The following is a 21,578-nucleotide window of genomic DNA, read 5'->3' as shown; positions in this document are numbered from 1 at the left end:
AATGCTCCATTTGCCAGCTCTTTTCCCACTCACTTATCCTATCTACATCCCTTTGTAGCCTCCTTTTGTCCTCTTCACAACTTACTTCCTACTGTCATGAAAAACCAATTACAGCCATGAATTACCTATGGGCATATTGAACTTTTTAAGGAAGACTTGTGTGTTTTTAAAGAAATACAGGCAAGGACACCGAGCAAAAGACGGCTGATAGTGTAAAGTGACCACTTTCTGGAAATTTCCTATGTGGATTATACTTGACTGACTGGTCCTGAGAGGACATGGAATGTCGCACCTGAAAGGTGTCACGGCCTTCTTCAAGCAGAGACAGTTGAAAGGCAGGTAGGAAAGGTGCAAAAGATTGAACTTTTATCTCCTGTGGTTGTGGGGACAAAAGACCGATTTGCACGTCTCAGCCGACATCCAAAATCCATCTCCTGTTGACTTATATCTCAGAATGTGTAAATGGTCTGAGATGAAAAGAACATGGACTCTGGGTGCAAGTCATAATTTTTTCCCTTCCAGGATATACAGGGAAAAATCAGTTAAAAAGCTGGTGTACTGTATGTGACAGCAAGACGACGACCAACTAGTCACCCCTCCAGTGGCAGGCAAAGTCTCTCTCTCTCTCTCTGTTGCTGGTGGCAAGGCTCATCAGAAACCACAATCAAAAACGGAAATAAGATAGAGTCTTCAGCTGTCCATGCAGAACCAAGTGTCCCAAACCAAGTGCAAAAGTGCCAAAGTCAGTTCTACCCAAATCACCCAACTTAATAGCCACGACGTTTCTCCATCTATACCTCATAGACAAGCCAAAGACTGAGTTGTATATCTTTATTAAACTTTTATGTGGACTCTTAACTTCTCATTTCAAATCTGTGTATGTGTGTGTTTCATATTTATTATTTTTCTCGGGTTTTTAGTAACTAATAAACTTAGTCTTTCTTTGACTCAAGAAAGCCTGGTTAAATTGGCTCCTTCTAAATAAAAAAGTTTGGACGAGGAAAAGATATCCACAGAGCAAGGGATCCCTTTTAAATTAACCTTGTTGCAACCAACTGAGGGGATTGAATAAAGAAGGGGAGCCAGCTTATTCCTCCTCACCCGGGAGTATAACAAAATTGGGGTCCTGTTCAGGAAATTATCAAATTGGGGGGGACCTCACCTGGGGATGGGTTGTAACACTACCTATCTTTGCATCATCAGCAAATTTAGCAACCATATCTTCAGTCCCTTCATCCAAGTCATTTACATAAATTGTAAAAAGTTGAGGTCCCAGCATTGATCTCTGTGACACACCACTCACTACATCTTCCCAGCCAGAAAATTACCCATTTATGCCTACTCTCTGTTTCCTGTTAGCTAGCCAATCTTCTATCCATGCCAATATGCTACCCCCTACACCACAAGCTTTTATATTCTGCAATAACCTTTGATGTGGCACCTATCAAATGCCTTCTGGAAATCTAGGGCAGAATTTTTCAGTCAGCGTACAGGGGTGGGCCCGACGCGCTAATGTGTAAAATGAAGCACGATGATGTCAGGCATGCACCCTGACATCGCACAATCCTGCGATATTTCGTTTGGCAGGCACGCACTGGAGTCAGCTGCACGCCCGGCGATATGTAAACGGCCTATTAAGGCCATTAAGAAAGCAATTCATGTAATTAGTAACGCTGTCTGTCCAACCTTAAGATTGGTGGGCAGGTGAAAAGCCCAAGAGCGGGATGAGGTTTCCTAAAGCTTTTGTTAAATAAATAAATAAATAAATCTTCGGAAAAATAAAAATGTGTCACATGAGGGGACATGTTTAAATACATTTTGAATCATCTATTTAATTATTTTAATATCCATTCAATCTCCCAGAGGCAGCTCTGTGCCTCACGGAGATTGTTGCACGCGAAAGAGCGTAGGCCCCGACTCTCCCTCCTCCCCCGCCACCGCCTGCACGGGTAGCACTAAGCGCTACCGGTTGCGTATTATGCTGGGTGGGCCTTAATTGGCCCGCCCACGTAAAATGTCAGCGCGGAGCTGATCATGGGCGGCAATCGGCTCCGCGCCCGCTCCCCATCCGCTCCCACCCACCATATGAAAAATTCTGCCCCTAAGTACAATATATCTACCTGTTCCCCTTTATCCATAGCACATGTTATTTCTTCAAAGAATTCCAATAAATTGGTTAAAAATGATTTCCCTTGCACAAAACCCAACTGATTCTTGCTATTGCAACCTTTCCCAAATCTAGGGAATTTTGGAAAATTAAAACCATCGCATCAACTATCTCACTGGCTGCTTCTTTGAAGATCCTAGAATGAAGTCCATCAGGACCCAGGGACTTGTCAGCCCTCAGCTCCAACACCATCCTCCTCCAACACTTCTATACTGTCATCAGCTGGGTGGGACTGCTTTCAACTAGTTCCATTCCTACCAATCTAATCGTAACCAGAGAATCACTTGCAATGGCTTCTCTTCCTGCTCCCACACCTTTACCTCCACTGTCCCCAAGGATCTATCTCTGGTCTACTCCTATTTCTGATCTACATGTTGTTGCTCAGTGCTATCATCCAAAACCATAATATTAGCTTTCACACGTATGCTAAAAGCACCCAGCTTTACCTCACCACCAGCTCTCTTAACTTTGCCACAGTTGTAAAATTATCAGACTGTTTATCCAACATCCATTACTGGATGAGCAGAAATTTCCTACAATTAAACATTAGGAAGAATGAAGCTATTGTTTTTGATCCTCACTAAGCCCCCTCCCTCTCCCTGGCAACGTGAGACTAAACCAGTTCGCAGCCTTGGTGCCATATTCGATCCCAAAACGTCCTCATATTTGTGCCACCACTTAGACTGTCTATTTACACCTCAATAACATTGCACAACTTTGCCACTGAAACCTTCATTCATGCCTTTGTTACCTCTAGACTTGACTATTCCAACTCAGGCTGGTCTGCCACATTTTACCCTCTATAAATTTAAGGCCATCCAAAATTCTGTTGTCTGTGTCCTAACTAGCATCAAGTCCCATTCACCTATCACCCCTGTGCTCGCTGACCTAGATTGGCTTCTATTCAAGCAAAGTCTTGATTTTAAAACCCTCATTCTCATTTTCAAATCCATGGCCTCGCTCCTCCTTATCTCCGCAATCTCTTTCACCCATGACCCTTCAGGGTATCTGCACTCATCTAATGCTGGCCTCTTAACCATCCCCAATTTTGATCACTCCACCACTGGTGGCCATGCTTTCCATTGCTTAGGCCCTAAGTTCTGGAACACCCTCCCTTCAACTCTCCCTCTCTTCCTCCTTTAAGACACTCCTTAAAACTTTTCTCTTTGACCAAATTTTTAGTCTGCTGACCTTATATCTCTTTACATGGCTTAATACCATATTTTGTTTCATATTGCTCCTGTGCATCTTGGAATGTGTTATTACGTTAAATACAAGTTGCTGTTGTTTATATAAACTCATTATGCTGTAATTATGTCCTCTTGCCAGTGGTGGCTCTGTAGCATCTCCATAGGCAACAAGATGCAGAATGGAAAAAAGTTGACAGGAAGTCCACACAAATGTAATATACGACAGCCAATTTTCTGTGGTATTGATCACAAACTAAAGTCCATGTGCAGTATTCAGGTCAAGCCAGCTTGCAGGGCATGTGGCAATTGCATTCAACCTAAAAAAAAGGGTAGGGATTATGAGGAAGGAAAAGTGGATTAGCAGAGGCACGAGGAGAGGAAAGGAAGAGGAAAAAGAGAAAAGGTGTGAGAAAAAGAAGGAAGACAGACAGGAAGGAAGGGAGACAGGAGAGGGTTGAAGGGAAGCGGGGAGAAGTATAGGCAGGAGGTGAAGATAAGAAAAAGGATGAGGAAAAGAGGGGAAAGATGGACAGGAAGATTAGCTCCAAATCCAGGCAAGTGGAGAATATTCCATCACTCTCCTGCCTTGTGTCTTGCAGCTGGTGGACAGGCTTTGAGTGGACAGCCACTCAATGTAGAATACTCAGTCCCTGATATGTTCTTGTAGCCACAATATTTATGTCGCAGGTTCAGTTAAGTCTCTGGTCAATGGTGACCCCCAGGATGTCAATGGTGGGATTTTTGATAAAGGAAATGCCATTGAAAGTCAAGGGGAGATAGTTAGACTCTCTTGTTGGAGATGGTCATTGCTCAGCACTTGTGTAGCACAAATATTAGTTACCACTTATCAACCCAAGCTTGGATGTTGTCCAGGTCTTGATACATGAAGCATATAGCAAGTTTCTTTAAATGATAAACTGGCTACTCTAAAATTCTGACTCTTGGATGCTACAACTGACATCAATGTTCTGTCTCAGGTGATAAATTTGTCTAACAGGGATTTTGACTGAATTTGCAAATATATTCAGGGTTAAATTCTACATGTTGACACAACAGTTTCTAAATGCATAACATTTTCAAATCCAAAGCACTATTTTCAGTGTAGTGTAATAACCTTGTGCATAATTTTCCTTGATAACATCTGAATTATTTGAAATAATCATATTGTGAAGACATGTTAATAGACTGCAATATATCATTACAATCAAAGGACTGAGTTAACTCATTGGGAAAGTATGCAGTTAATACCATCAAATCTAGCTTCTGGAAGGTATGATTTCTACAATATCTGTCAAAAAAGCTCTGAAATGACATATTATTAAGGCAACTTGCCCTTGCACGCAATTGCTTCAATCCATTTACTGATGAGTAAGCTAGAGTGCAATCAGCAGAGCATACTAGAGCTAAAAAAAAAAAATCACTCATAAAATAATGCATCTCTGATGAAGCAGACATTGTAAAATTACAGACTTTCTTAAAATTCATCAGTAACTGAGAGCAGGGGTCGTCATTAATAAATCATAGTTATAAATTCCTGTTTACAGTCCACACAGTAAAAATCAATGAATATAAATTGCTGCATGAGACAATTTTTTATACAAGTCATTTTTTATTAATCAAAATGCATTTATATATGTTGAAGTATTAGTAAATTGTGCCAGAGTCACAATCATTTTTATTTCACAACTTTTAGGATCATTTATATTGAAAAATGAATAAAGTTAGCCAAGATCTATTGTGTCTGCCTTATCTATTCTTTCTAAATGGGTAATTTTCAGTGACTTTCATTAACACGGGGGAGGCATGGAAATGAAATGCTGTTACACTTACACCTAGTGTCTGAACCAAGTACACCCAGAAAGACATAAAGCAGCTTTGGAGTCACATTTCTCTTGTATTTGACTTTTTGTTCTGCATGCATACCTGCCAGAACTAAAATGAAATATGGATTGCCAGCACACACCATTGATAACTATAGGAGAGATGGTGGTGTAGTGGTAATGTCACTGGACGAGTAATCCAGTAGACCTAGGCTAATGCTCTAGGACGTCGGTTCAAATCCCACCATAAGCAGCTGGTGGAATTTAAATTTGGTCAGTAACAGATCTGTCTAGTAACAAAGCTAGTCTCAGTAATAGTGATCATGAAGCTGTCATAAAAACCCATCTTGTTCACTAATGCCCTTTAGGAAAGGAAATCTGCCATCTTTATGTAGTCTGGCTCACATGTGACTCCAAACAGCAATGTAGTTGACTCATAACTTCCCTCTGAAATGGCCTAGTAAGCCACTCAATTCAAGGGCAATTAGGGATGGTCAATGAATGCTGGCCTTACGAGCGATGCCCACATCCCATGAAAGAATGAAAAAAATGAATGATTGAAGAGACAGAGGATTAGATTATGAGGAGTAATGGTGTGATCCAGACATGCTCACACTGAAAAGCAAAGGTTGAGAGCTGATATTATTGATGTCTTTAGGAATCTAAAGGGACTGGATAATGTGACCCACAACAAGCATTTTCAATTTGTCCAGAACTAGGAGAACAAATATAACCAGAGGACAAAGTCTGTATTTGAAGGGGGAGGCAGGGATTAATTTTAAAAAAACAAACTGTGGAAACATTATTTTAATAAGCGAGTGGCAAATTGAAGAAACAGGCTCCCTAAGCAGAAGCAGATAGTACTGATTAGATCAAATGAAAGGTAGATTTATTTCAGAAGGTGTCAGAGCAATTTGAGACATGAAAAAATTATAAATGTGCCATGCTTGGGAGGAACAAGTGACTTTGGACCTATTGTTCTCAAAGTTGCCCATATAACAGGGATATCCTCACCTCATCCCCAAGTCTGTCGTAGACTAATTGATAGAGGTTGTTTGCCCTGTTTACTCAAAACTTCCACTGTATAATATGTTGTGGAGAAAGTATGTACAGTGTGTCTGAGCACTTTGAGAAAATTGAGCTAATTAGGAGACAGCCAACATGGTTTTGTAAAGTTTATATCATGTTGAATGAACCCAACTGAATTTTTTGAGGGAATAACTAAAGTAGTAGATAGGAGAATGTCAAAGAATGTAGCTTATATGGACTTTCAGAAGGCACTCGATGAAGTTCCACACAAGAGACTGTTCACTAAAATTAAAGTCTATGGAATTGAAGGCAAACTATTGACCTGGCTTAGAGATTGGTTAGGGGTGGAAACAGAGTGTAAGGATAATGGGTGTATACCTGAATTAGAGCTAAGGGACTAGTGGTGCCCATAAGGATCTGTGCTGGAGTCTCAAATATTCACAATAAGGAAACAGTTACAGATATCATCATTTGATGACATAAAGATTCTTTGCAGAGTAAGTAGTGTAGATGGGAGCAATAATGGAATAAATAAACAACCCTGTAACAGATGGATTTCAATGCAGGTAAGTATGAGGACATCCATTTTGGACCAAATAAGAGAACAGATCTCAGATTTTTTTTAAATGGTTAAAAGCAAGGAACAGTGAAGGTCCAAGGATCACTAAAATGTAATGGTCAAATACAAAAGAAATCATAAAGGCTAACAGAACGTTAGCCTTTATATCTAGGACAAGAACATCAGGGGAGTAAGCTTTCTTACATAATACGTTTTATGCAATAAAATGTGTATATATTGTACAAATCCCTAGTCAGACCACATCTGCTGCTCTGTGTACAGTCCTGGGCATTGCAGCTTTTTCTTTTTATTCATTCTTGGGATGTGAGTATTGTTGGTGAATCCAGCATTTATTGCCCATCCCTAATTGGCCTTGAGAAGGTGGTGGTTAGCTGCCTCCTTGTACTGCTGAAATCCATCTGGTGTAGGTAAACCCACTGTGTTGTTAAGAAGGGACTCCCAGGATTTTGACCCAGTGACAGTGAAGGAATTGCAATGTGTTTCCAAGTCAGGATGATGTGTGACTTGGAGGCGAACTTGCAGGTGGTGTTGTTCTCATACATCCGCATCCCTTGTCCTTCTAGATGGTAGAGGTCACGGGTTTGGCAGGTGTGTTGAAGGAACCTTGGCGAGTTGCTCAGTGCATCTTGTAGATGGCATAATCTGCTGCTGCTGTGTGCTAGTGGTGAAGGGAGTGAATGTTGAAAGCGGTGGATGTGGTGCCAATCAAGAGGTCTGCTTTGTCCTGGATGGTGTCAATCTTCCGAGTGTTGTTGGAGCTGCACACATCCAGGCAAGTGGAGAGTATTCCATCACACTCCTGGCTTGTGCCTTGCAGATGGTGGACAAGCTTTGGGGAGTTAGGAGTTTCACACTGCAGAATTCCCAGGAACTCATCTGTTCTTGTAGCCACATTATTTATACAGCAGCTCCAGTTAGGTTTGTTTAGGAATCTGATGACAGCTATGCCGGGAGCGAAGGTGGCTGAGCCATGAACGGTGCTGGTGCACCCTGAGACCAATGCTGCGGACACCGAAGGTAGAATTCTCCGACGTGGAGAACTCTGGGTCTGCACTTAGGAGGACAGAGAGGTCGGGTCCTCTGCGATGCCCCAGCCGCGCTCTCACTGGCCAGGCGAGTACGACTGATTCTCAAGCGACCCTCAATATTAAGCCCCAGAAATGTTGATGGTGGGATTTTCAGTGGCAATGCCATTGAATGTCAAGGGGAAATGGGTACGTTCTCTCTTGTTGGAGATGGTCTTTGTCTGGCGCTTGTGTGGCGTGAATGTTACTTGCCACTTATCAACCCAAGCCTGAATGTTGTCTAGGTCTTGCTGCATACAGGAATGGAGTGCATCATTATTTAAGGAGTGCTGAATGGTACTTTGCAATCATCAGTGAACATCCCCACTTCTGATCTTCTGATGAAGGGAAGGTCATTGATGAAGCAGCTGAAGATGGTTGGGCCGAAGACACTACCCTTAGGAACTCCTGCAGGAATATCCTGGGACTGAGGCCTCCAACAACCATAACCTTTTTCCTTTGTGCTGGGAATGACTTCAACCAACGGAGGTTTCCCTCTGATTCCCATTGACTTCAATTTCGCTAGGACTCCTTGATGCCACACTCAATAAAGTACTGCCTCGATGTCAAGGGCAGTCACTCTCATCTCTTGAATTCAGTTCCTTTATCCATGTTTAGACCAAAGCTGTAATGAGGTCTGCAGCTAAGTGGCTTTAGTGGAACCCAGTCTGAGTACCAGTGAGGTCATTGCTGACTATGTGCCATTTGATAGCATTGGTGACAACACATTCCATCACTTTACTGATGATCGAGAGTAGACGGAGAGGGGGCAGTAATTTACTGGATTGGATATGTCATTTTTTTGTGTACAGGACATACTTGGGCAGTTTTCTACATTGTCGGGTACATACCAGTGTTGTAACTGTACTGGAACAGCTTGACTAAGGTTATGGCTAGTTCTGGAGCACAAGTCTTCAGTACTATTGCCGGAATGTTGTCAGGGTCCATAGCCTTTGCAGTATCCAGTGCCTTCAGCCATTTCTTGATAGAATGTGAGTGAATTGAATTGTCTGAAGATTGACATGTACGATTGTAGGGACCTCAGGAGGAGGCTGAGATGGATAAGAATATAGGAACGTAAGAAATAGGATTTACTCAGCTACTCCTCATATGACAATCCTCTTATCCCAGGAACCAATATAGTGAACCTTTGTTGCATCACCTCCAATGCAATTATATACTTTTTTAAATATGGAAACCAAAACTACACACAGTTCTCCAGGTGTGGCCTCACCAAAGCTCTGTACAATTGTACCAAGACGTCCCCTGACTGGGGTAGTGGGGTGGTGGGTAGTGGTGGTTCTGGAACCAGGCGATAATGTCTCAGAATAAGGGGTGGGCCATTTAGGTCTGAGATTACGGAGGAATTTTTTCACTCAGAGGGTGGTGAGTTTTTGGAATTCTCTACCCCAGAGGGATGTGGAGTCTCAGTCATTGAGTATGTTCAAAATAGAGATTGATATATTTATAGATATTAAAGACATCAAGGGATATGGTGCAGGAAAATGGCATTGAACCAGAAGATCAGCCATGATTATTCTAGTTGGTTTGAGGGACCGAATGTCCTATTGCTGCTCCTGTTTCCTACTTTCCTACATTCTTGTGCTCCAATCTCCTTACAATAAAGGTCAACATGCCATTTGCCTTCCTAATTCCTTGCTGTACTTGCACTCGGCACTTCGGGCTGAAGATGGTTATAAATGCTTCAGCCTTGTCCTTTTTATTGATGTACTGGCTTCCCCATCATTGAGGATGCAGTTGTTTTTAGTGCCTCCGCCTCCAATTAATTGTGTAATTGTCCACCACCACTTATGACTAGATGTGACAGGACTGCAGAGCTTTGGTTGTGGGATTGCTTAGCTCTGTTTATGGCATGCGGCTTCCACTGTTTAGCATGCATGTAATCCTGTGTTCTGGATTCACATGAGAATCACAACTCATTTTTAGGTATGCCCAGTGCTGCTCCTGGCATGCTCTCCTACACTCATCGCTAAACTGGGGGTGGCCCCCTGCCTTGATGGTAATGGTAGAATGAGGGATATGCCAAGCCATGAGTTTACAGGTTGTGGTGGAATATAATTCTGCTGCTGCTGTCCCATGGCACCCCTTGAGCTATTATATATCTGTGCTGAACCTACCCATTTAGCACAGTAGTACTGCTACACAACACGATGAAAGGTATTCTGTGTGTGACAACGGGGCCTCATCTCCGCAAGGACTGTGCAGTGGTCACTGCTACCATCTGTCATGGCCTGATGTATCTGCGACAGGTAGATTGGTGAGGCTGAGGGAATTTTACTCTCTTGTTAGTTCTATCACCTGCTACAGGCCCAGTCTGGCAGATACACCCTTCAGGACTCAGTAGTGGTGCTACCAAGCCACTTCTGGTGATGGACATTGAAGTCCCCCACCCAGCCTATATTCTGTGCCATTGACACCCTCAATGCTTCTTTCAAAGTGTTGTTCTGCACGGAGTACTAATTAATCAGCTAAGAGAGAGTAGGTGGCAATCAGAAGGAGGTTTCCTTGCCCATGTTTGACCTGATGCCATGAGACTTCATGGGGTCTACAATCAATGTTGAGGACTTCCAGGGCACATCCCTCCTGACAGTATACCACTGGACTGCCACCTCTAATGGGTCTGTCCTACTAGTGGGACAGCACATACCCAGGGATGGTGACGGAGGAGCCTGGAACATTAGCTGTAAGGTATAATTTGGTGAGTATGACTAGGTCAGGCTGTTGCCAGACTAGTGCATGGCCTGCTCTCCTGATTTTAGAACAAATCCCCACACATCAATAAAAAGGACTTTACAGGATCGACAGGGCAAGATGCACCTTTGTAATTTCTGGTGCCTAGGTTGATGCTGGGGTTCCATCCGGTTTTATTCTTATTTGACTTTTCTGTAGTGGTTTGATACAACCGATTGGCTTGCTCAGACATTTCAGACAGAAGTTAAGAGGCAACCACATTGCTGAGGGTCTGAAGTCACATAAAACCGAGTAAGGATGGCAGATTTCATTCCCTAAAGGAATGAACCAGGTTGTTTTTTACGACAAGCCAGTAGTTTCATGATCATTATAAATAAGACTAGCAATTTTTTTCCAGATTTATTAGTTAATGGGGTTTAAATTCCATCAGCGGCTGTAGTGGAATTTGAACTTCTGTTACCAGAGCATTAGTCCAGGCCTCCTAAATGCTAGTCCTGCAACATTACCAACTATGCTGCCGTCTAAAAGGATATTCTGGCCTTGGAAGGGGTACAGAATAGGTTCATGGTGGTGAGGTACACTTCTGAGGGAGCAGCAAAGACACCTAATTCCTCTAATAAAACACATTATTCAACAATACACATCTCAGACTAACATGAACTCTTCCTCCCTTGAGCTTTTGTTTCTCTGCCCAGTTTGTACTTATTTCTCTCCCTCATTGCGTGGTTTCCCATCTGATCTCAATCCCTAATTTGTGTCTTTTCTTTCTCTCTCTTCTACTTTTGTTCTTCTCTGTTTTTCCCAGAGTTTGTGTTGCTCTCTTTCCGTGCATACACAAACTGTTTCTCCTGAGTCGCCAGTAGCAATGCTGTGATGCCAAATAGATTCCCACCCAAAGTGGGAGGGTTGGGGACCCTAGAGCCAAGCCATTCAGGAGGAAAGATAGGAAACATTTCTTCACACAAAGGCTAATATAAATGTGGAACTCTCTTCTACAAGAGGCAGCAGACAGCAGATGCTAGCTCAATTAATAATTTTATATTTTGAGATGGAGATTTTTGCTAGCCAACTGTGTTAAGGGATATGGAACCCAGGCTGGTGGGTGGAATTAGGATACAGATCATTGAATGGTGGAACAAGCTTGAGAAGTTAAATTGCCTAATCCTGTTTCTATGATCCTATTTGCTTATGATATGAGTGCCAGGGTGGCAGTAGGTGAACTAGATGTGGTTCTTGATCTTTTTTCGCCCTGTGAATCCTATGCAGGCTCCCAAATCTATTATTGTTTGCTGCAGAGACAAATGCCAGTAGCCTTCAGCTCCAGCATGTACCTGCATCCAAAACATCTTGAATATTTTGCAGCACTGACAACAATTGGCTACTTATAATCCCAGCCCCATCAATGGAAAACTACTGAACAGAGATGCTGGGATAACTTTTCCTCTTTCGCCACACCAATTGGGTATCTGCAACAAGAAGTGTAGTTTAGAAGGAGTGCCTAAAACAGTTTGAGTGTTGTAAATTTTAATAATAGACATGGGACAGGCTTTCTGATAAGTTTAAATCAGAAGAAAAGATAAACGTTTATTCACACAACACCCTGAAGTGTAAACGCAACAAAAACACTCAGTCTCTCAAGCAACAGACACACATACAGAAAGGGAAAAGTAGGGCAGAAATTTGCACTGAGTGGGCGGGCGCGATAAAATGACCTGCAATGACGTCAGGCGAGCATCCCAACATCATCACGCACTTGCGCGATATTTCGATCGACGGTCTTGAGCGGCAGTCGGCAGCATGCCTGAGACAATTAATAGGTCTATTAAGGCTATTAAAGTTCTAATTAAATGAAATTTCTCACTATCCATCCAACCTTACGGTTGGCGGGCAGGGCGAAAAAGCCAAGCAGCCTTTGGGTTTTCCACATGTGAGACGAGGTTTCCAACAGCAATTAAAAATTAAATTAAATTTTTAAAAATTCATTCATAACATATTCCTGCTCATGTTACAGAGTCACATGAGGGGACATGTTTTTAACATCAAAAATGAAAAAGTTAGCAATGTTAGAAATCTTTAGCTCCCTGAGGCGGCTCTGTGCCTCAAAGAGCTTTCATTGCATGCACGCACATCTGCGCTCGCCCTCCTCCCACCCCCACCCCGGCAGCGCTGCAGCACGCGTTTCACGCTGGCTGGCCGGCCAACTAACGGCCAGCCAGAGGAACTTGATGTCGGGGCCTGATTGCGAGCGGCGGTCTGCTCCGCAACCGCTCCCGGGCCCGCCCGCCCAACAAAGTAAAAATCCTGGCCATAAGTTCTGGAGATGGATCATGCACTTAGGAGATTATTAAAGCAATTAGAAGTAAAAATCAAGAGTTTAGAATCAGTCCTTTTTAAGATGCAGGTCTGGATAGCTTCCCTCTCTGGTTTTTTGGAGATGAATGGAATTTGTAAGTCTCTGGGAAAGTTGTGGCCGAGTTTCTGTAGAGACACATCCTTCCAGGTGAAGGCAAACTAGCCCCTCTTTCACTGCCTGGATTGACTGGTTGTATTAAGCAGGGTTCCTTTCTTCTTGTTAGAGGATGGTCTCTCTTAAGTCCTGACATTCTCCAGACTGACTTGTCCCTGGCTGGTTCTTGGAGTAGGATTTGTTATCTGAAGTCAGTTTTGACCACATGATCAATACTTCCATTGTCCACACAAATGATTTTAAGTTAAAAGCTATTGCTACACAATGGGAGATGAATGGTGGCTGTTCACTCCTGCTTGTGATAAACTGGCTTCTCCACAACTCGGGTTTCAAGCTTGCAGACACGGAGTCTGGGGGGCACTAATGAATTCGAGTTTTGGTAAATACCCAGACAATAGGGGGTGTAAATTCACAAGTGATTTCATATCCAGCATGTCCATTCAAGGGAGGGCATGGAGAGAACCGAAAAGTGGAATATGTACACTATTGATATCATTAACGATGATCAGCAAATATGCTAAGACTGCCAACAGATACAACCAAACAGAAAATGCAGTGAATGAGAATGTACGTAAAACAGATCTTCCTATTTTGTAATGGTTACCCAGCTGCATCTCATTTATTTGTTTAATGGACAATGGCTGCTGTACTTCTTATAAGGGTTGTCCTATTATTCTAACTTGCAGAACCTTTCACCTCTGGACCCTGCATTCAAATTCAACTCAGACTGGTGAGAAGGCAGTCTCATCTGTCTTCTGGCATTAAGGGTCCTTCTGTGAACTGAGCTGGTCTGCCTCCATCCATCCTGTTCTAGTGGCATGGATGTACAGCACAAAACTGCCCCTAGCTTGTCACTAATTGCCAATCTCGCTCAGAGAGGGCACATGATGGCTGATGTGTTAAATAGAAAAAATGTCACTTTGGTGCAGTAAAGGGTGGGTTTTCTGAGATTAAGGCAGAGCAGAGGATATTCTGGCTGAGTTATGCTGGTCATGAGGGTGCTTTATGTTGCCAATGGGAGTCTGAAATGGAAAGTGTTCCGTTCCTCAGCACTAAGCTCCCTCACCTTGGTGAGCACCAGCAGAAAAGCAAGTTTTCTGTGTTGCAATTTCCAGGTAAAAAGTGATACATTTAAAATGTTTACCCAAAAGATTCTGCTTGAAAATACAGCACAAGATTTGGTAAAGATTAAGTTCCCATTTTATTGATTTCTTGGCCTTCAACATAAAAAGCCACACCTTAAGCAGATGGGTAATAATGGCAATGAGCTTTTCACTCCCATTACATGAACATTTACAGTGACTGGTATTTTTCCATCTAGGTGCCTGCAGTTGAAGAAAATTACTAATTATGGATTTCCCAGGAACCATTCAAAAACATGCACTTGATTTCACCATCTCTGGAAAGATAGTTTAAAAACTATTCACATACTCTCACTGGAGATATGCATCTCTCCCCAATATCTGGCCTTGTGAAAAATAGACAACCAAAGACAACCTCTGAACCACTGTGAAGAATATAGTGGAAATCTGCTAGTATTTTCAAGAGCTACCTTCATCTCAAAGTAGACAGTGCATGCTTCAAGAAACATGGTAAGTAAACCACTTTAAACTTAATAAAATTAGGGAGCGAAAAGGGTTGGAATAAAATAAAATAGGTTACATTAGTCAGAAAAGGGGTAATTAAAACATAATTATCTTCAGGATAGAGAGAAGAGTGCACAGTAAAATTAAAAGGACCTCCTGGTGAGCAGAAGACATGTATTTAATTCTTCTTGTTAAAATCATGGTTTAGCAGTTAATTACTATCACAATAAAGTACTCCTGCTAGTTCAGTTAACATCATAGTGTATAAACTGAAACCTGGTCAGTCCAGGAGACAGAAATTTTACTGGACCTGCCAACAGGTTAAGCTCACTGAAAATTTGAGGCAAAGAAATAACCACAGTTCACATTTCATATATTAATAGAAATGGTAAAATAAACATTTAGATGAGCCAACTCCAGAAAATACAGGTGCATTATCCAATTTAAGTTATTTAGTACAATCCAAATGCACTTAATAATTAAGGACCTTATTTTAGGAAATGCAAAATTCACATTAAAATCATACTGAAGTTAATTAAAGGGAACATTACATTTCCAAAGCTAACATTGTGAACTGAATGATTAAATCGTTGTAAAAAGCTCCCACCACATCAATATACATAGTTAACATTACGTATAGGATTCCATTACTTCTAAGTTTTTCTGTTAGAAAAGCAAAACTAGTGCTTTAGGAATACAGCAAAATATATCAGTAATTTTAAATTGAGCAACTTAGGTGATGCCTCAATACCCCCAAAATGTAATGGCACCACAATAGTTGGTGAGGGTAAACTGAAAGGACCAGTAAGTTGTGGTTAAATAACACCTGGCCTGGTTCTTCGAAATCTAAAGAAAGGATGTCTGAGAGTGGTATGAATTTCTACAGTTCTGAGATCCTGGAAAAGGAGGTGGTGTAAGGTACTGAAAAATATACCTCTGAAGCAAATGCTTCTGCACTTTCACGGCAACTTTTCTCAATTTCAAGGTGGTCTTGTATTGTACTGACTTCCTCAATCATCATTTGTGAAACTGCAATAAAGGAGCATTCAGCTGTGATCATTTTGCTTACAGAAAACAGCAAGTTAAACAATTAACTTTCTTTAAAAAACATCTTTACATTACGCTATACAAAGTGTATCAAAAGAAAAGTTTGCACAACAAAAAAGTGACTGGAAAGCATCTGTAACCTTGACATTTTCTGAGGTAATCATAAACTGCAGCAAACACAGGCCAACTGAATTCACTTAACTAATTAGCAGATGCTGTCACAGAGAAAACATGAATCAACACTGTTATTACAAGTGGCACATTTGAGTGGCATCTAATTATGACTTGATGAGCTTGATACTTGCATTATAATCACTACCACAGCATCCCATCAGAGACTAAAAGCCTCTGATGGTGCTGACTTCCAGCAACTCCCCCTGAAACCTTCACAGTTTCTGGCAGTCTCCTTGGCAGGGCCCCCTTCTCAGTTAATGACATGTTAAGTATAATTACTGGTAGGCTTTGTAAATAAACAGGATTGGAACCGAAATTGTACAAGTGCATAAGACAATCTGACACATTGAAAGTGGCAGGCCTAATTGAGAGTTTCTCTGACTGCTGGAGATCATTTAACAGCATTTCTCTTAGGACAGTGATTATAACTGTGGAGACGGGCAGCATAATGGTATCAGACAAATGTGAGCATTGCTGACAGTGTAGTGAATTAAATTGTATCTACTCTGTGAAACGCCTTGATGAAAAGTACAAATGCCTTGGTGGTCTTATCATTATAACACAATGGTCATGTTGTCATCAACCTTGCCACTGTCAATTGAAAAGAAATGATTGTGTTGAGGTTTTCTATTGCCGACTGTGAATAGAACCAATTTTCAGAGATCTATGAAATCATGTAATTGGGTATAGAATGCAGCTGCTTCACATACAAACTGGCCTTAGTAAACAGGAGTTGCACACAATATGTGTTCATGCCTAAATACAAATCAAAACTGAACAGAATTCAAGATAATTTAGAACTATAAAATAGCTGGAACTGAAATCGGAGAGTTGGAATTTGACCAATGTCAATTTTTTTTCATTTCAAGCTTATTATAAACCAAGGTCATTTCTTAATATTGTTAGTACTTCTGATTTCTGCTTACATCAACTTTAAGCCATTGACCTGTGTGACCTCAAGCAGAAGGCTTAACAAAATACTTCCAAGACCACATTCAACACTACTTAAATTTGCATTATTACGGTATCACTGAATTAATATGAATTTTAAAAGTGTGTGTTTATTTGAAGAAGATGCATTTCAGTAATATTCTTTCCCTGAGTTTCTGCTACTGCCTTTGTCTTAGCAAATGTATTTGCTATATGGATTATATTTAAACTATCCAATATTCATCCTGGAAACAACCCAGTGACAAGCAAAATGTTTCCAGTGTCCAAAGCCTCCTATTAAAGAAAGGCTAAACCCATGACACCTTTACAAAATATATAGCCAGCTTAAACAGAGGTGCTGCCAACTCAAATACATTTTCTTTAATCCCAAGTATAGTTAATATACTGAATTTTAAAAAATAATTCTGCTACGTAATTAAGTCAATTCAAAACTTAATCTTACTTCAAAGGACGAGTTACCAAGCAGAGAATGTAGTGCACAGAATGGGTTGGTGAATGGATAATGGTCTAGCAAATAAAGATATTAGAAAGGGCAGAAATAAGCTACATTTGCTTAAAATATTGCTTTAAAAAACTTGGAGTATGACTCAGGTGCTTCTGTTTAAATGCAAACTTCAACGCTGAAGTAACACTAAATACCAGGATTCGTGAGTACTTCACAATTCTTTGTTAATGTTTTAGGGCAGCATTTTTTCCACAAATCATTGCATTTCATGGCCTCTTCTGTGGAGCTCTGTGTAAGCTCCATTTCAGTTAGACTGATAGAATCTTACAGCAAAGGACCTGTGCTGGCTCTTTGCAAGAGGTATTGAATTAGTCCCACTCCTCTATTCTTTTTCCCATTGCTCTACAAATATTCTCTTTCCAAATATATATATATCTAATTCTCTTTTGGAAGTTACTATTAAATTTGCCATCATTTCAGGTTGCATATTCCAGATAACAACAATTTGCTACCTAAACATATGTCTCTTATCTTCCCCCTGGTTCTTTTCCCAAGTATATTTGTTGCAAACAATGAAATTATCCAGTTAGAATGCAATGAATAAATAGGAATCACCACAGATCATGTCTACATATTATTGCTGGCAGGGTAATGTTCCTTTAACAAATGCATAGATGTTAATTTTAGGTTTAGGATTGCAGGCACGGTTAAAAGAAAAGTGCCTTGCGCAACACTGGTTTATCCTTCTCATTTCTAATCTTTCCCAATTTCCTTAGCTGCTCTCCTGTTGTACTAGATTCTGCAAAGCTTATCAAAATTAAACCAAAGAAGTATATGTATTCCACTTCAGAATTCTAGCTCCCCCCCCCCCCCCCCCCCCACCCCCCTCAACTCCAGCCCAGCTTTTGTTCTTCCACTGAATTCTTGGGTTTTTTTCCATGCTCAATAGGATTTGGGTTATCAGTAAATCGAAAATCCTTGCCCTTGTCTTTACATTACTCCAAGTCTCATTCCAGGCTGCTCCTCAACCAGTTCCATTCTTGTATCTTCCCCTGCATTTCTCCAATGTTCTGATTTGAGTTTTGTGAATTCCTCACCTTGCTTCACCCACTCCAGAGCTTTAGAGAGCTCTCTAAATTGCTCTACCACTTCACCTCTCTCTCCTCTTCCAAACTTGACTTAAAACTCTTCAATTAACCTTTTGCTCTCACATCCTTATTTCTTCTTCCATATTCCTCTGCTTTTTGAGAAGCATTTGGGATTTTATACAGTTAAGGTGTCATGTAAATAATTTTCTGTGGCTGGGAAATGGAAAATCCACATATTGCACTTGGTATTAGAATAAAGGAGTTTCAAATTAGATGATGATCCCAGGGATGAGGAACTTCAGTTATGTAAATCGATTGCAGAAAGTGGGTCTGTTCTCAATGGAGAAGAGAAAGTTGACAGGAGATTTGATAGAGGTATTCAAAATCATGAGTGATCGAGCGAGTAGATAGGGGAAAACTGTTCCCATTGGTTGAAGGATTGAGAACCAGAGAGCACAGATTTAAGGTAACTGACAAAAGAAGCAATATCTGCACGAGGAAACACTTTTTCACACAGTGAATGTTTAGGATCTGGCATGCATTACCCAAGAGCGCAGTGGAGGCAGATTCAATCGAGGCATTCAAGAGGGAATATGGTTATTATCTGAAACGGAAGAATGTGCAGGGATACAGGGAGGCATTAGGTAAATTGCTTCTGAGGGTCAGTATAGACAAAATGGACTGAATTGCCTCCTTCTGTGCTGTAACCATTTTGCAATTTTGTGACCATGCCACCCCCGCCCCCTCATGAAGATATTACCAACAAGGTTTTACTTTTGTGACTTTTACTTTAACACATCAGAATCAATGTAAATGAACAAACAAATGATATTTCAAATAAAAAGTAAGTTTCTCTTTCAATAGTTGATACAACAAAGTTATGTCTTACACCACCACAAGCACTGGCATCAGTCCCTGCAGACATTTGACATTCGGTAGCTACACAGTTCTACAACATGCTGCTCTTTACTCTCACAGGGTAGTTCAGGAGTCCTATCTGACAGCAGCTTTCACATCTTGAGTTTCACAGGTATGATCATCATCTGCAAGGCACACTTCTATGAACCCTCTCTTCCTCGGGTCACGACAGTTCTGATGGTGTAGTTTGCCGGAGTTCCTTTTCAACCAACCAACGCCACCCAGGTCATTATCTGGTCCTCTGATACAAACTCTCAGCTCCTTTACATGTCTGAGCTCTTCACACCGCTCTTAGGATTCAATCTCTTTTAGCTCGCTCATACATCACTTCCACGAGAGCTTCTGAAATTCCATATTCCTTCTTGCTGTCAAACAGAAAACTGACATTTTTGTAGAGCACTTTGCTGGCTTCTCCTCACATGAATTCTATGCACCTCTTTCTGGCTCTGTCTGCATCCTCCTTGTGTCTGCAACTGCATGCTGATCACCTTTTGCCTCCAGCTCTCCTTGTGTCTGGCAGCCATATGGCTTTGGTATCTCAACTTGCTTCCTGTTGGTATTGCTGCCAGGTTAAGGGTCACCAGGTCACATGGACCAGTTCCTTAATTTTCAAGAATATTAGAGCTGATCTCTTTACAATTAAAGCAAACTCATGAAAGTCCTTTTCAAACATTCTTAAAAACAATTACAGATTCCACTGTCTAGAAATTATAAATTTTCCTTCCTGCACTGCTTCTAGGTCAAAGGTTCTCACACTCAATAAGCTGCAAGTAGAACACAAAACACAAAGAGGCTCAAAGGGGTATAGACAGGTTAAGTGAGTGGGCAATAAAGTGGCAGATGGAGTTAGGAAATTTGAGGTTATTCACTTTACCAGGAAGAATAGAAAAACATAGCTTTTCTTTAATGGAGAGACAATTCAGAGAGATTTAGATATCCTTCTGCAAGAAAGCCAGAAAATTAGCATAAAAGCAAAATACTGAGGAAATCTAAAATAAAACCAGAAAAAGCTGGGAAAACTCAGCAAGACTGGCAGCATCTGTGGAGAGTGAAACTGAGTTAACGTTTTGAGCCTAATACAACTCTTCTTTGGAACTGGAGAGAGGTAGAAATGTGATGGGCTTTATTCTGTTGTAAAAAGTGGGGAGGGGCATGAGGAGCAAAATAGAAGGTCAGGGATAGGTTAGAGGGCAGGAGAAATTAAATTACAAAGATGCCATGGGACACAAGACAAAGGGAGTGGTAATGATAGTGTTAAAGACTAAAGCTTTAGTCCAGAGTAAGTGCTAATAGCAGAATAACACTGTCTGAAAACAAAATAGGAGAATGTGTTAATAGCAGGCAAAGAGTCAGCACTGGCTGAAAACAAAAACATAAGAACAAGATACAATCTGGCACTGGGGGAAAAATTCAAAACAGAGGACAGAGTTCATGGTCTGAATTTGTTGAACACAATGTTGTTGAACACAATGTTGAATCCAGAAGGCTGTAAAGTGCTTAATCAGAAGATGAGATGCTAGAGGAAGCAAGCTTGGAGGAACGACACCTCATCTTCCAATTAGACACTTTACAGCTTTCTGGGCTCAATATCAAGTTCAACAACTTCAGACCATGAACTCTACCCTCCACTTTGATTTCTCAGCAAGCAATCAGGAAGGCAAATGCAATGTTGGTCTTTATTGCAAGGGGATTGAAGTATAAGAGTAAGGAAGTCTTGCTACAATTGTACAGGGCTTTGGCCACAGCTGAAATACTGTGCAGTTTTGGTACCCTTATCTAAGAATACATATACTTACCTTGGAGGCAGTGCAGCAATGGTTCACTGTTTGATTGCTGGGATGAGGGTTGTCCTGTGAGGAGAGGGTAAGTAGATTGGGCCTATACTCTCTGGAGTTTAGAAGAATGACACGTGATATCAAGGAAACAAAAAATTCTGAGACACCTGACAGGAGAGACACAGACAGGTTGTTTCCCTTGGCTGTGGAATCTAGAACACGGGGTCACAGCCTCAGGATAAGGGTTGATCATTTAGGACAAGGGCAGCAGACAGATGGGAACACCACCACCTGGAAATTCCCCTCCAAGTCACTCACCATCCTGATTTGGAAATATATTGCTGTTCCTTCACTGTCGCTGGGTCAAAATCCTGAACTCCCTCCCTAACAGCACTGTGGGGGGTATATCTACATGGACTGCAACGGTTCAAGAAGGCAGCTCACCACCACCTTCTCAAGGGCAAATAGGGAATGGGTAATAAATTGTGGCCCAGCCAGTGAAGCCCACATCCCGTGAATGAATAAAATAAAGAGTGGAGTGAGGAGGAATTTTTTCACTTGGAGG

The 21,578-nt window shown here is 41.3% G+C and overlaps 1 protein-coding gene across 5 annotated transcripts in view; it reads right to left on the bottom strand.

Annotated features, from left to right (window-relative positions):
* The window catches only part of shtn1 (shootin 1), a 99,015-nt gene that overhangs the window by 60,293 nt on the left and 17,144 nt on the right, over positions 1 to 21,578 (bottom strand). For 3 of the 5 annotated variants that reach the window (XM_078564652.1, XM_078564650.1, XM_078564653.1), the window contains exons 4-5: positions 21,035 to 21,088; positions 15,550 to 15,644 (exon numbers count right to left, since the gene is read on the bottom strand). In XM_078564652.1, coding sequence (XP_078420778.1) covers positions 15,550 to 15,644; positions 21,035 to 21,088 — 149 coding nt within the window. The remainder of the gene's footprint in view (positions 1 to 15,549; positions 15,645 to 21,034; positions 21,089 to 21,578) is intronic. The other 2 variants (XM_078564651.1, XM_078564654.1) reach the window with 1 other exon arrangement.

The sequence above is a fragment of the Cetorhinus maximus genome, chromosome 20 (genome assembly GCF_964194155.1).
Source record: "Cetorhinus maximus chromosome 20, sCetMax3.hap1.1, whole genome shotgun sequence".
Lineage (NCBI taxonomy): Eukaryota > Metazoa > Chordata > Chondrichthyes > Lamniformes > Cetorhinidae > Cetorhinus > Cetorhinus maximus.
Note: the sequence above shows the minus strand (reverse complement) of the source record. Positions and strands in the feature narration are given on the sequence as shown.